Below are 15873 nucleotides of genomic sequence, written 5' to 3'. Positions count from 1 at the left end.
CATGCGCCACCATGCCTGGCTAATTTTTGTATTTTTAGTAGACACGGGGTTTCACCGTGTTGGCCAGGCTGGTCTCAAACCCCTGACCTCAGGTGATCTGCCCGCCTCGGCCTCCCAAAGTGCTCAGATTACACGCGTGAGCCAGCGCTCCCAGCCTTGCATTTTAAAAAATCATTTATTAGTACACTACGTGTATCTTTTTGTCATGTTACATGTCAACACTGAGGTGTAGTAACTTGCTTAAAAGAAATCTATTTGTAAATCTGCAGTCATAGAAATCTAAATGATCAAAATGTCTTACTAATATTATTTAATGTAAAAATATATGCTGTAGCCCAAACCATAAATAAATCTATAGTTACTGGTATCTGCACTTAACAGGGGTTCTCAAACTTTTTGGTCTCAAGACCTCTTCAAACTCTTGAAGTATTTAGGACTCCAAAGAGCTTTTGATTATGTGAATTATTCCTGTAAATATTTCGTATATTCTAAATTAAAATGGAAAAATTTTTGAATATTTATCAATGTCTTCTCACCACAAAAAAAGGTAACTATATGAGGTGATGGATATGTTAACGATTGTGGTAATCTTTTCACAGTATATACCCCTATCAAAATATTTTGTCATATACCCTAAATATATGCAGTTTTATCAATCATACTGCAGTAAAGCTGGACAAAATATTTATCAATGCATTTTTAGATAATAATCTATTGTATAGTCACATAGATAGCATTTTGATGAAAAGTGTTCCCCCAGTAATGAATTTTTAAATGAAATAATGTAAAGAGTGGTGTCATATCTCTTTAATGCCCAGCTTAATTGAAGATAGCTCGGTTCTCCTATCTGTTTCTGTATTGATTATGTCACATTATCACATGCAACATAATCTTTAGAAAATTATACATTAATGAAATATGAGGCCAATAATTATGTCTTCAAATTATGAAAATAGGAATCCCCTTCAGGTTTCACGACAGCACTTTGAGAACTATTTCTCTATACTATTAATGTACAAACTTGATACATCACCCAAGGAATAGCTCAACTAGGAGGTTTTAACATGGAATATTTGCCTTGTGGTAGAGAGTATTGACTGAATTTAGATTGTGCATGTCTCTCAGTTGAATATATTTACAACAGAACACCTTTGATAATACAGATTTTTATTATTATATTTGAGCTTGGACTTTACTGAAAACATTGTTAAAATTCTTTATATATTTATACATATATATAACTGTAAGCTATTGTCAGTTTGTAACTTTGATCCTTTTTCCCCTATAACTCCTCTAAAAATTTGTAATCATTGTCAGTAGGAAAGGATTTATATTTTGTACTATCTATTTCAAGATTGTTTTGGTCTTATCCATGTGGTATAGAGAACTATACATGAAATGAAATATGTCATTAATTTGTTTCCATTTCTCTTTTGAAATATTCAGTAGTTTAATGGTGGATATCCATGTCACATTTAGAGCTGAAAATTGTATAATTGTCCGTAATTCTTTCCCCTCCTTAACCTCTGTTGCGTTGGTCTTTAAACTTTTTTGGTTATTTACTCTATCAGGGAAAAAATGAGCACATACCTCCAAATGATGCATTTATTAATTATATTTATAACTATATATAATTTGTATATTTTCAGCATATAGAAAAAATAGAAATTGAAAGTAAAAGATAAAGCTGGGCACAGTGACTCATACCTGTAATCTCAGCACTTTGGGAGGCTGAGGCGGGAGGATTGCTTGAGGCCAGGAGTTCAAGGCCAACCTGGGCAATGTGGCGAGATCCCATCTCTACAGAAAATTTTTTAAATGAGCTGGGCATGGTGGCATGCGCCTTGTGGTCTAAGCTACTTGGGAGGCTGAGGTAGGAGGATTGCTTGAGCCCAGGCGGTTGAGGCTGCAGTGAGCCACATTGACACCACTGCACTCCAGCCTGAGCAACAAAGTGAGACTTTGTCTCCAAAAAAATAAAAAAATAAAATAAAATTTAACGTTTGGTTTTTTCTTGTAGCCATAAAACATTATTGTTAACCTGATTTAGGTCTAAGTTTGATTACTTTCAGAAATTGGCTTTAATGTCTCATAGCTAAAAAGAAACACAACATTATATAAATCCAAGTGGGAAAAGTGTAGTTACTAAATCATACTCATTTTCATGATACCCACCAGTTATGCAAAGGTATTTGTTAAAATATGACTGGTAAATTGCATTGTCTGATGTCAATCTGTTGTTTTTGTATGTAAAGTATTGCATTTTTTGTGTAATAAATGACATCAAAACCCAGTAAAATGCTTCACTTGGATAATATGTTAGCTGTTTCCAAGTTGGTGAAAGTGGTCAGCATATGGTGTTCTATCATGTGATCCTGAGTCCAGAGTTGCTCTAATTCGGAGTTAATCTCCTGTCTTCTGGCTAGAGGGAAGAATGGAGCGGGGAGAGTCATTCTTACAGCCTTGACTGTTAAACCAAATGTAAATCTTAAAATCACTTAACTGGTTATTTTACATAATGACACATGGTGATTTCTTGAGCTTGAAAATAATTAAAATAGAAATTCTGGTATTTGGGTTGGAGGGGGTTCTGTTGGATTATCCTGCTTGTACCTCACATCGACAATTGAATCCTGCTTGTGGTTCTCAGGATATTTTTTGTAACTGTTCACATCAAGTCTTCCATTTCATCCCCAATTGATCTTACTTCATTCCCTGTCTTCCCTCCCAGATTGCTTTTTAGTCAGCGCCCTCACACCTCAGATGTTTTCTTCAATCGGTGCTCACCATGCTAGAACACGCTTTAATAATTTCTAGTGTCGTTTATTTACTCCTTCTTTTCTTCTGAATAATCCTCCTGCTTTCTGTTTCAAGAGAACCAGTGGCTTTCAGACATTTCAGTTCAATTCATAAAGAAATAACTTCACATAGCAACCCAGAAGCCTGTATTCCTTCATGTGAATTTATAAGTAATCAGCGTTTCAGGAAGTAACACTTATCCTTAGTACATACATGTCCTTTCTATTTTGATTTGTTTCATTTTTCAGAATGCTGGTCATGAGCCACTGAATTGATTTTGGACTCACAACTAGATTACAGCCTGAAGTCAAAAAGCACTGTTCTGTTATTCTTCACCATTATTGACTATAGAGTTTTGGCTCATTCTCCCCCTCCCCCCGCCACCTCCCCAATCCTTTTCTGATCTCTTTTCTGCCATTTGTACTGACTTTAATCTCTCTCTGAATTTTTTTTTCTTTCTTTCTTAGATTTATATGGCTGGTTCTCTACGAGCATTTGGTTTGTAGTTCACATGTCATGGATACCTCAAAGGGGTCTTCTCTGTTCACTGAACCTCAGTTATCCCTCTTTCTTATTTAATAGCACATCACTATGTTTTTCTTCATGGCACTTGTCGATACGTAAAATTATTTGTGTAAATTATTTATTTGTGTATTGTTACCTGAATTCTTCATACACCGTCCCCAGTCTGAGTATGGATTCCATGAGGAGAGAGAGCTTGTGTGTCTTATTCATTACTGTATTTCTGTCTCCTAAAATAGTGTCTGGCACCTAGCATGTACTCAAATGGTTGGAATAACAAGTAGCACTTTGTTTAACTTTTCATGTTATAAAAGCCAAGCTTTGATCACAGTTCAGTAAAAATGACATAGTAAATAAGCATGATTCTTGGGTTTCACATAATACTAACTTTTCATGTATATCTTGTCTGTCATATGTAATAATTAATATGGCTAGCCCTTGGTTGAGTGTGAAGAAAGCCTTAGCCACTGCTGTACCTACTTTACCGGTATCCTCACATTTAATCCTCACAATAACTCTGGAATAGCTGGTGGTATCATAATTTGACGATGAAGAAACCAAGTCTCAAAAATAAGTAACTTGCCTTAGGACTGATATTTCATCTCCTTCAGTGTCCTTACTCTTAACTAGTAACCTACCTAGACTGCCTCCCTCTCCTGAGATTGAGAATCTCAGAAGCAGGGAACTTGAAAGTGACATAGAGTTCTTACGGAATGCTTTGAATTTAATAAAGTATTTATTGCTATAAGTAAAATTGATAAAGTAAACATAATTAACACAAAAATATGATTTAGAGTTATTATATGTATGTTGTCATCAATTCAGAATCTTTTTGATAAGCATTTTCTTTCTTTCCAAATAGTTTGTGGAGAAGTTTCTGTTGGGGAGGAAGAAGGTGAAGGTGAAACTGGTTGGATTGAAGGAGCGGCAATCCTCTTGTCTGTAGTGTGTGTGGTGTTAGTAACAGCTTTCAATGACTGGAGTAAGGAAAAACAGTTTAGAGGTTTGCAGAGCCGAATTGAACAAGAACAGAAGTTCACTGTCATCAGGGGTGGTCAGGTCATTCAAATACCTGTAGCTGACATTACTGTTGGAGATATTGCTCAAGTGAAATATGGTAAGTAAAAAGAGCAATACATCTGACACTAAACATAAAATTACTGTAATCTTGTTTATAGTTTAGTATATCATTACTTTTTATTTTAGGTGATCTTCTTCCAGCTGATGGCATACTTATTCAAGGCAACGATCTTAAAATTGATGAAAGCTCATTGACTGGTGAATCAGATCATGTTAAAAAGTCTTTAGATAAGGATCCCTTACTTCTATCAGGTAAAAATTTCTTTTATATCTTTGAACACTTTCCTCTTTCGCAACTATGTACCATTGTCAGCAAACACCATTTCCCTAAGAGTCAATAATATAAAGAGGAATCTGTATTTTATGCTACCTTCTACTGTTGTAATCCTTTAGACTTTTTTTGGTAAGCTGACAAAAACATTAGAAATCTTTGAATGCAGAGGTATATTTTGCAAATGAGGGACTAGAGTCCAAAAAATCAAGAGATTTGAGATTCAGTATTCATGCTAGTGCAATGATAAAACTGCAATATAGGCCTATTGATATCTATTGAATTGGTGTGTTATTCTGTATCATGACTATTTTTAATGCCTATTGAAGTATAAAATTAAAGAATGATTATATGTTTAAAGCAAATTAATGAATTCTCTGTGATGCTCTACAAAGGACAGATTTTTTTTCTTAAGAACTAGTAAAATCCTTAAAGTTTACCTAATCCAACTCCTTCATCTAACTGCTGAAGAATGAGTTTGAGATATAAACTATTTAGTATTATATGACTAACCAACAGTAGGTCTAGCAGTCACACCTCCATCTAGTCAGAATTGAATTTGCAAATGGTTGAGATATGTTCTAGGATTGGAAAAGGGAAGGGTAGGTGAGGATACTGTTTGAAATGGAGGGTGATAGCATGGCAGGCTCTTGTAATAACCTCATTGTTACAGCTTGAACTAAGTTGAACTAAGTAAATATGAAGTGGAAGGGTGGTGGGAAAAATTACAAGTTCGCTTGCAAAACACTGAATGAGAGAAAGCTATAATATCACAAATTGACCCCCAAATCATATTAATTCTTTTAACTTTTAGGTTCTAAGGTTCCTGTTCTTAATTTCTCAGTATTCTATATGGAATTTATGAAATTGTCGATCAGAACTGTACTTGTTAGATTGAATTTATACTACAGTTTTGGGAAAGCCAAATGTAGCCTTCTACATGAAGTCTTCTGTCATTATCAGATGTTGATAGATTGTCAACATTTTATACATTGTCAGATGATTGCTGCTGAAACCAGAGTCAAACCTGTGATATCCTCAAGGGTCAATTAAGTTAGAATCACAACTTTGAAGCAAAACCTAAGTTTAACCATAACTTTTTAAGATTTATAAATGCATACCAAAAGAAGCCTATTGCGAAGAACCAGACACATTTATATTGGCTGGAAAGTCTTATTGCAAAAAAATCAGAGTAATTACACTTATAAACACCATTATAAATAGGATAAAAGTTCCAATTCTAATACAGACTTACGTTTCATCAAAAAAAAAAAAAAAATCTTGAGATGTGTATACTTTCAGTATCCTGTGCCACTTAGAACATTCACACCCTGTTTGGATTTTTCTTTGTATTCGTGTGCTTGTAATTTATACCAAATAGCCAGAAAGAACTTGGATATATAAGTATAATGTATTAACTCATTCTACTTACCTTGCTGTGCTTCTAAGAAATTGTAGTTAATGTTAACCAAATAAAATCTATAACCTTTCCAAAGGAGAGGGAAGCTATCTAATCATACCTTACCATCACAGATTAACCAGACCACAATGTGTAACAAATTAAGATAGTCTCCTGTTTGCTATGTATAGTGCATGGACTTTTATGTACATCTCACTTATTTACATAGTGCTTAGCTCTTCAGGTTGATTTCCTTTAACTGAACTTTGATCCTTTCTGTTTTAACGGAGATGACTGGTAAGCTTTGTGTAGACTCAGGTTCCTGACACACCAAGTATACCAGGAGAACTCTATAAATTTCCCACATTTAAGAAAAGACTGAAATAACTTTGTAGAGTCCCTTATCACAGTATGGGTGGGAAAGTTTTTCTGCATTTATTTCCCTATTCCAAAAATGTACTAAAAAGCATGACATGCATTTATTTTTAAATTTACTCTCATGATGCCATCTCTGACTGCTGTTCTTGGCTTCTTAAGTTTAGATTTTTAAAAGCAGTATTCAGTTAGTGGTGGGGATATGACCAAGACTTAAAACTGTTTACTTTGCCTGAGCACATTCATTGCCAACATCTGATTACCTGTGGTAAGGCAAAATAGAACCTAAAACATTGGAGTCTGGAAAAAACCAGAATTGTTAAAAGAAATAAGTTGTCTGTTATGCATAATACTTACTGTTTCACTATCTTGAATTGTATTTCTTGTTTTCCCTGCACTTTCACTGGCAAAGAAGCTAGTAACTAGTGAAATAATCAATATAGATTTTTAAAAGCAAGAAAGCAGAAGCCTAAAAAACAATTTTGGGTGAGTTACTCAGTAATTAATAGCCAAATATAGATTCTTAAATGCTTGAGTAAGTACATATATATTATGAATGTACTTAGCAAATATTCCTTGAGCATCAACTTGGTACATAAGATTGTGGTAGATGCTACGTTCACTATGCTCCAGAAGGTTGTAAATGACGAAATAAAATACAAATCAGTGATAACTGTAAAGTAGACTTTAGTGTAAAAAAAAAAAAGTTGCTTTAAAGCCTCCTTAAAACTAACAAAAAGATTAGACTAGAGGGATTAGAAGCCTTTTAGTGAATCAGGAAAAATATAGAGATGTGGATGTACAAGTTGGAGAACTGTAAGCAAACTTCTCAGCATTATAACTAAAGAAGAATATACTCTTTATCCTCTGACAGAACTGGACTGAATATTTGCCTTGACATTTAATAGTTGTATAACCTTCAGGCTGAGCACGGTGACTCGCACCTGTAATTCCAGCACTTTGGGGACTGAGACAGGAGACAATTATTGAGACCAGCCTGGGTGACACAGACCCTGTCTCTACCAAAAAAAAAAAAGTAGTTGTATAACCTTGGGCAAGTTTCTAGAAAATTAGAATTGTAATGGCTGCCAACATGCAAAATTGTTTTGATGGACATAGTCAAAATTTAGTCCATGTTCTCATCTCTGATTCCTAGTTTTCTGTAATGAAATTTTATGTTAGAGTAGCAGATGAGTAAGTTTGTAAGACTGGGTTGGTCTCAAGGGTGAGGACTTTGGACTCAATCCAGTAGGCAGTGAAGAATCAGAAATTTTTGAGCCATGAGAAGTATATGATGAAATCACATTTTAGGAAGATTAAAACGGATTTCAGGATGAACTGGGAAGACACAGAGACTAAGTAGGGGGCTATTGCAATTATGAAGGTGGGCAGAAATGAAAGCTTGTGTTAGGTAGAGGTTGTGAAGTTGGGTGTGGGAAATGTGAAATTGGTTGTCATTGATACATATAAGCAGTGTTTTTCTTAGAGAAATGTCCCTCATACCTTAGGTTACAATTAATAATGAGCATTCATTGAACCCCTACAAATTCTAGGCAGTATGCTAAACACTTTACATTTATAAGTTTATATGAGAAATGTAAATCTCATTATATTTCTATGAATTGTACAGACAGGGAACTGAGTTGTTACAATTTACCTAATATTATACGGTAAGTGAGTAGTAGATTGAGCTTTGAACTTGGATATGACTGATTAGAGTTAAAACCTTAAGCATAAGAAATAAGTTTTATTTAAAGCCTTACTAAGTTTATTTTATTGATCCAGACATGGTGGCTCACATCTGTAATCCCAACATTTTGGGTGGCCAAGACGGGAGCATTGCTTGAGCCCAGGAGTTTGAGACCAGCCTGAGCAACATAGTGAGACCCCGTCTCTACAAAAATTTTTTTTAAAAAATTAGCAGAGTGTAGTGGCACGTACCTGTGGTCACAGCTACTGGGGAGGGTTACTTCAGCCCAGGAGATCCAGGCTGTAGTAAGCCATGTTCACACTGTTGCACTCCAGCCTGGGTGACAGACCAAGACCCTATCTCAAAAAAAAAAAAAAAAATTATATATGTGTGTATATTTTTTTTCCCTAAATGTTGTGGATATTAAAAACAGTATTACCAAAGTTTGAAATTTGGTGTATCAAGGAAATCTATTAGAATTTTTAAAAACAAACATGTTTTTGGTTATAGGTACTCATGTAATGGAAGGCTCTGGAAGAATGGTAGTTACAGCTGTAGGTGTAAATTCTCAGACTGGAATTATCTTTACCTTACTTGGAGCTGGAGGTGAAGAGGAAGAGAAGAAAGATGAGAAGAAAAAGGAAAAGAAAAGTAAGAATAACAATTTTCTATAATTGGTATTTGGAAATATGGCAAATAATTTCTAAGAACTAATACCTTCTTTCAAGAGATTCTGGTATGAAAAATTCTACAAAAAGTTAAAAGAAGATTTTTCTTTTAGACTTAATAGCGTGGGCCTTTAGAGAATACATCAGTCCTCTTTAACATGGCCAGAGAAATTCAGTATCTACTTGAATACTTGCATTGGCATTCTTCCGTTTATTCTCTAGGTGTAGAATCTCTCCTGTTATCTGATCAGCAAAATGAATTGAACTCTCACTTCCTATTTGCGGATTTTTTTTTTTTTTTGCTACTTTAGCAGTAGCTTTCTTTATCAGCCATGTTATATTTTGGTTTCACTGAGCTTCTAATCTTCTTCAGCTATTCACATTTCTACTCTATACTTAATGTGCTTGGTTTTTTAACACAAGACTAGGACTTCACTTTGACACCTTACATTTCTCTTGTTATATTCAGCCCATCGTTAGATAACACAATCTTTTTAAAATTTTGATCTATTGTATCTCCTGTCCCTCCAAGTGTTCTGTTATCAGCAAACTTGATAATCATACCATTTATCCACAAGGATCTTACAAGAAACTGTTACATGCAAGAGACATCTCAGAATCTCATAGTTAGGGGCATGCCACTTTTCAAAAGCCCTCCCTACCCTGCTTCGAAGTGTCTGCTGTACCACCCTTCCTTCCCACTCAGGATCACCCCTCTGGAGTCTTTTCCCTTTAGGTTGACATTTTACTGGGGTTTAGCTACTTAGATTTATTTAATGTTATTTAGGATAGTAAACCCATATTGTTGTTTCTCACATGAATATTTTGAAACATTCTAAAATAACTGCCTGGCTAAAATCCTGGTTTGCTATAACTACAGCAGTGGTTTTAATATTTGAGTGGTTTGTTTTGTTCTTTGAGTTTTGCCATTAGCTATAAAATCTCTATTTGAAACAAAAATGTATGTGAAAAGTTCTAGACTCAGATCCAGGTAGCAAGCCCCCCATTCTAGGTTTTTTTCCTGTGTCCTCCTTGAAGCAGCTCTCAGTGTGCTTCCATAGGTTTCTTAAGGCTGAGTAGAATGCGATTTGAAAACCAGCACAATAATGGTTCCATTTACTAAGTGTTTTACATGCACTATCTCATTAATCCTCACAACTGTATAAAGACTGTTTTTTTTTTTTATTTTACTGATGAGTAAACTGAGGTTTATGGAGATTATGTCATTTGCTCTAGATCAAAGTGCTAGTAAGTGGCAGGTCGCACCCTCTTCTGTGGCTCAAGAGTCTACTCTTTTATGCTGTGCTCCATCCTAATACACAGGAGTTGAAAGTCACTGGACGCTGAAGGGAAGTTTGCATCCTCACTTTATTCCACAGTGTCTTTTCCAGTAAGCTCCTTTTCCCCCTAAGTCTTATACACTGGTTTTATTAATCCAGTCCAGAACATTCCCCAGAAATTAACATCTAATTTGTTGATTCCCTTGTTTTGTTTTGTTTTGTTTTTAAAAGAGCAGGGCAACATTTTTTCATCTGTGGACCTCCAGCCCTTCTCCCATTCCCTTGACTACCTTGGCGATTACTCAGAAGCAGTCCAGGGTAATCTGTCTCAGTTCCCTCAGTGGCCTGGACTGTGGCCCTCTGGTCTCTCCAAACTTGAGCTCATTAAAAGTAGCTAGGTATTATCTTAGTATCTCCTCATCAATCTTGAGCTTCTATTCCTTCTTGACCATGTTTGTTCCATGTTTTCCGTTTGAAGATAGTTCTCCTCGATAAGGAAGCTAGAAGAATATAGACTGAATGGTTCTGCTGCTCTTTGTCATTTTTAATATTGTAGTGCCTACTCCAGACAATAGGCCTGTCCCTTCCTTTGTTACTTTGTGGCTTCAGATAACGCTCATCTTTCTGTTTTTTCCAAATATAAGCTGATTTGGAGAGCTACCTTACCTGGTAGTCTTACTGGTTTATTCTGTACATTCGTATTCTAGTTTTACTAAGTTGCCTTTCCTATCTTTTGTACATAAAATTTTTGTCCTCAGTCTCATCAACAGTCTCCTGTGTGCCAGTTGTCTTTTTTGTTTTTCGAGTCGGAGTCTCACTCTGTCCCCCAGGCTGGAGTGCAATGGCGTGATCCTGGCTCACTGCAACCTCCGCCTCCTGGGTTCAAGCAACTCTCCCGCCTCAACCTCCCGAGTAGCTGAGACTACAGGTGCTTGCCACCATGCCCGGCTAATTTTTTGTTTTTACTAGAGACAGGGTTTCACCATGTTGGCCAGGCTGGTCTTAAACTCCAGACCTCAGATGATCCACCTGCCTCGGCCTCCCAAAGTGCTGGGATTACAGGCGTGAGCCACCACACCCGGCTGCCCATTGTCTTTTTATAACATCCCTTCCTCCTCCCTCTCCACCCCTGCCTTTTTCTGCTTTCTTAGGGTTGTATTTGGTTTTAAAACCTTCTGTATCATATTTAGGTTTGTTATAGCTTATAAAATAGTGAAGTCTTATGGAAAAATAAAACAAATATAGACACCCTAAATTATTTTGCAGTATTCTCCCATAGGTGAGACTTAGGGAGTGATTGACCCAGCAGGTCATCACAAGTCAAATGTTTTCTAATCTGTAGACACACACACCATTGTGTAACAACTGTTATAGAAATGTGAACTACTTCTGCATAATTTAGCATGGCTGTATTCATTTCTTTTGGAAAGCTTTAATTCCCATTTTGTTCCTACAGATAAGAAACAAGATGGAGCTATTGAGAATCGCAACAAAGGTAAATTTAGGAAGACAAAAGTACTGTGAGCTTGTTTTCAGTATATCCAAAGATCTACTGTGTACCATATTTATTCAAAAGTAAGATACATGTGGCAGGGAAAATCAACAATATATGTTAGCTTGGATTAACCTTTCTTCCTGCCGTTGTCTTAGTCATGTTATCACTACAGTGTTAATGGTAATAAGATTTTAAGTATGATTTGTGGTACAAGTTGAGTATCTCTTATCTGAAATGCTTGGGAACAGAAGTGTTTCAGATTTCAGATTTTTTTTTTTTCAGATTTTGGAATATTTGTATGTACCTAATGAGATATATTGGGGATGAGACCCAACTCCAAACATGAAATTTATCTATACATTGCCATATACACCTTCTACACATTGTCTGATTGTAATTTTGTACAATATTTTTAATAATTTTGTGCATGAAACAGAGTTTTAACTATGCCCCATCACACGAGGTCAGTAGTTTATGTAGAGTAACTTTCAAGTATTTCAAGTATTTGAACACTGGTTATTATATAGTTAGTAGCAAAAATGCATAAGACACAAAATATATAGCATAAATGTTGCATTTATTTAAGAGTCCATAAATATATGCATATTTCTATATACATACGGTTATACATAATCTCTACATCATGGTCATAAATTATAGGGGAGGGATTTATGTTGTTTAGATGTTACCTAACAAAACGCACAGGAAAAGAAATTTAATACTCTTTAGTTCTTAGTTTAAGGACCGTACATGCCTCATCCTCATTACCTAGCACAACATTTTCAAATCTGGTACAAAGTTTCACAACCTAATGTCACTATTGTCTTATTTTCTCTGTGTAGACACATACGCGTGCACACACACACACACACACACACTCACAAAGCTGAATGCTTATACCTTTACTGGTTTCTGTAAGAAACTGATTTTTAAAATTTCTTTAAAATATTAATAATGATATGTGCCTTTAAAGTATAGTGAAGTTGTGTTTGCTCTTAAATGTAGCAAAAGCCCAGGATGGTGCAGCCATGGAAATGCAGCCACTGAAGAGTGAAGAAGGTGGAGATGGTGATGAAAAAGATAAAAAGAAAGCAAATTTGCCAAAAAAGGAAAAATCTGTTTTACAAGGAAAACTTACAAAACTGGCTGTTCAGATTGGCAAAGCAGGTATGATATGGAGAAGAAAATTAAGTGTTTTATTTTTAAATATGCTTTCTGCTTACAAATTGTCTTTTGACACACTTAAGCCTGGAAATTGTTACTTTGTGAATAGAAGGGGAGTTTGAAATATTTTCACTTCTAGCTACAGTGCACCAGGCCCTTTGAGTTACTATAGGTACTTAAAATTTGCTAATAAGCGGTCGGGTTAGGATTAATGCCTAAGTCTGTCCAGTTACAAGTCTATGCACTCATCTCTGAATTTCTGCATTAAGTGGAGAAAAGGCAACCTGTGAGATTATTCAGTTAAGATGAACTAATTATATTTTAATAAAATTTCATCACACATTTTGCTCATCTTTTTACTGGTTATCTATGAGAATTTTTAGTTATGTCTCTAATGTTAAAGTTCTGCACTGGAGTTATTGTAGTGAGGCTGAAGTTACTACATTACTGCCATCCCTAGAAAATACCTGTTAATACAGCTGTTCTTTAAGGGAAAAAGCAGAGCTCTAAGGTTAAAAACAGCATGACCTCCAGCAGTAGTATGTTTTTGGAAGAACACTGTGTGGATAAATAAGCATATATTATTAAAATTGCTTAAATTGTATCATTTTACTACTCTCTAGGAGTGTGATGGAAAAAGTGATGTTTTTGCTTCTGTCCTCAGTATGCTTATTATCTAATAGCAAATATTTGCTCTTTGTAATATGTAGCCAAGTGGTAATACTGACTCATGTAATGTTGGGGGAAAAGAGTGAATTTGAGGTGGTAAATCCACTTAGTAGACATTAGATTGGAATGTTAGAACCAGATATGTGGACTTACCTTTTCTCTTTTTTCTTTTCTTTTTTCTTTTTTTTTTTTTGGAGACAGGGTCTCACTCTGTCACCCAGGCTGGAGTACAGTGGTATGATCACAGCTCACTGAACCCTCGACATCCCAAGGCTCAGGTTATCCTCCTGCCTTCGCCCCCTAAGTAGCTGGGACTACAGATGCACGCCACTACACCTGGCTAATTTTTGTATATTTAATAGAGACGGGGTTTCACCGTGTTGGCCAGGCTGGTCTCAAATGCCTGGGCTCAAGTGATCCTGCCACCTCAGCTTCCCAAAGTCTTGGGATTACAGGCGTGAGCTACTGTGCCCAGCTGCCTCCTTTTGGGGGGGGGTTGGGGGTGGGAGACGGAGTCTCGCTCTGTCACCCAGGCTGGAGTGCAGTGGCACGATCTCAGCTCACTGCAACCTCTGCCTCCCGGGTTCAGGCGATCCTCCTGCCTCAGCTGGAGTAGCTGGTATTACAGGCACGCGCCACCATGCCCAGCTAATTTTTGTATCTTTGTGAGATGAGATTTCACCGTGTTTGGCTGGCTGGTCTCAAATTCCTGATCTCAGGTGATCCACCCACCTCGACCTTCCAAAGTGCTGGGATTACAGGCATGAGCCACTGCACCCAGCCAGCTGCCCTGTTTTTTCATACACGTCAAAAAGCAGAGTATCCCACAAGATACATGGTTAACTCTTGGTTTACTAAGTTAATGAAACAGTAAGGATAGAGCAAAAAAAATTGAAGAAATAATAATTCGTACTATATAATTTTATTTATTATAATGTTATTTTTTAAAAACATGGGTTGAGTATTTAATTCCAGGTCTCCCCATTGATCAGATTTTTACCAGTTTCTCTTTAAGCATTAGGGAGCTTGCTTCTTGAACATGTAAAGCACCAGTTTATTCTAAGCTTTGGGTACTTCCTTATCATTGCGTATTATTTTTGTCTCAGTTTCAGTACAAGGCCAAAGATATAATTAAGTCTAAGGAAAGAATCCTAAGTGTTTTTCTCCCAGTTCTCCTGGGGACAAGACTGTACTTGGAAGCAAAAAATTGAATCGGACAATGTCAAGTTACAAGTTAGGTGCAAGAAAGAAGTAACAATTTCTCAGAGAAATTCATTACTATCGAGCAAGTTATAACTCTTTACAGTGGTTAATATGTATCTGGCAGTGGTTAGTGTCTGGAACTTTAAATAATCACATTTTTCTTTCATTTCTATTCTGAAAGGTCTGTTGATGTCTGCCATCACAGTTATCATTCTAGTATTATATTTTGTTATTGACACCTTCTGGGTTCAGAAAAGACCATGGCTTGCTGAATGCACACCAATTTATATACAGTACTTTGTGAAGTTCTTCATTATTGGAGTTACGGTTTTAGTGGTCGCAGTGCCAGAAGGTCTTCCACTTGCAGTCACGATCTCACTGGCTTATTCAGTCAAAGTAAGTAGAAAATTGTTCAGTAGACGTTGTTATGTTTAAACCCTTAGCTGGTATAGAAAATGCCCATCTAGTTACTCCTTTTCTGCTTCTGAAAGTGAGGACTTTCATAAACGTACACTATTTTCTCTAGAAATGTTGTCATTGATGCCCTGTACCTCCCACCAGTTGAGTATCTCTGTAAGAGACCTGTGCATTCCACATAAGGGCAGCCTTGACACAATACTAAGCACGACTCTGCTAGGCACAGTTCTAGCGTGATTTTCGCTACGTGATAGTTATATTGTCAAGTCACGTCACCTCCTCTTTTCCATCTGTAAAATTAAGGTGAGCAAGTTAGGCTCATGTTTCTAAAAATAAAAACAAATTTAAAAATTATGATTTCCATGTGTAAAACCTTTCAGTTAGTTCTCATGACAATTAGAGTAAAATGCAAACTCTTTACCGTGGCCTGCAAGGCCCTGCCAATCTGGCCTTTGTTTACCTCTCTGCTCATTCTCTGCTCCTCTGGCCCAACCTCACCAGTCTTCCTGATGATTTTCAAACATCTCAACTGTATTCTTACTTCAGGGCCCACTTGTTCCTTCCTTTGAGTAACCTGCTCTCTTTCTTTATTCATAAGGTCCCTTCAAGTGTCACCTTCCTCTGACCACTTGATTTACAGTAGCTCAGTCCTTCTTGTTCTCCAAGTAGAATACTAAGAGATGAGCTTTGATGGCTTTGCTTACTGCTGTTTACCTTAAAGTAATAATCTTTTGGAAGATTATTAATTTATTTTTATCAATTTTCTATCTTACGGAAAAGGTGGATTGCATTTTTTTTTTTTTAAACGTAGCTTGGACAATTTTGAACTTTTTTTTTTCAA

At 36.2% G+C, this 15873-nt stretch overlaps 1 protein-coding gene across 4 annotated transcripts in view; it reads left to right on the top strand.

Annotated features, from left to right (window-relative positions):
- The window catches only part of ATP2B1 (ATPase plasma membrane Ca2+ transporting 1), a 67619-nt gene that overhangs the window by 16599 nt on the left and 35147 nt on the right, over positions 1-15873 (top strand). For all 4 annotated transcript variants that reach the window (XM_077954750.1, XM_015152438.3, XM_077954751.1 and 1 more), the window contains exons 3-8: positions 4184-4438; positions 4528-4653; positions 8647-8787; positions 11541-11579; positions 12585-12746; positions 14797-15011. In XM_077954750.1, coding sequence (XP_077810876.1) covers positions 4184-4438; positions 4528-4653; positions 8647-8787; positions 11541-11579; positions 12585-12746; positions 14797-15011 — 938 coding nt within the window. The remainder of the gene's footprint in view (positions 1-4183; positions 4439-4527; positions 4654-8646; positions 8788-11540; positions 11580-12584; positions 12747-14796; positions 15012-15873) is intronic.

Source organism: Macaca mulatta, chromosome 11 (genome assembly GCF_049350105.2).
Source record: "Macaca mulatta isolate MMU2019108-1 chromosome 11, T2T-MMU8v2.0, whole genome shotgun sequence".
In the NCBI taxonomy this organism is placed as follows: domain Eukaryota; kingdom Metazoa; phylum Chordata; class Mammalia; order Primates; family Cercopithecidae; genus Macaca; species Macaca mulatta.
Note: the sequence above shows the minus strand (reverse complement) of the source record. Positions and strands in the feature narration are given on the sequence as shown.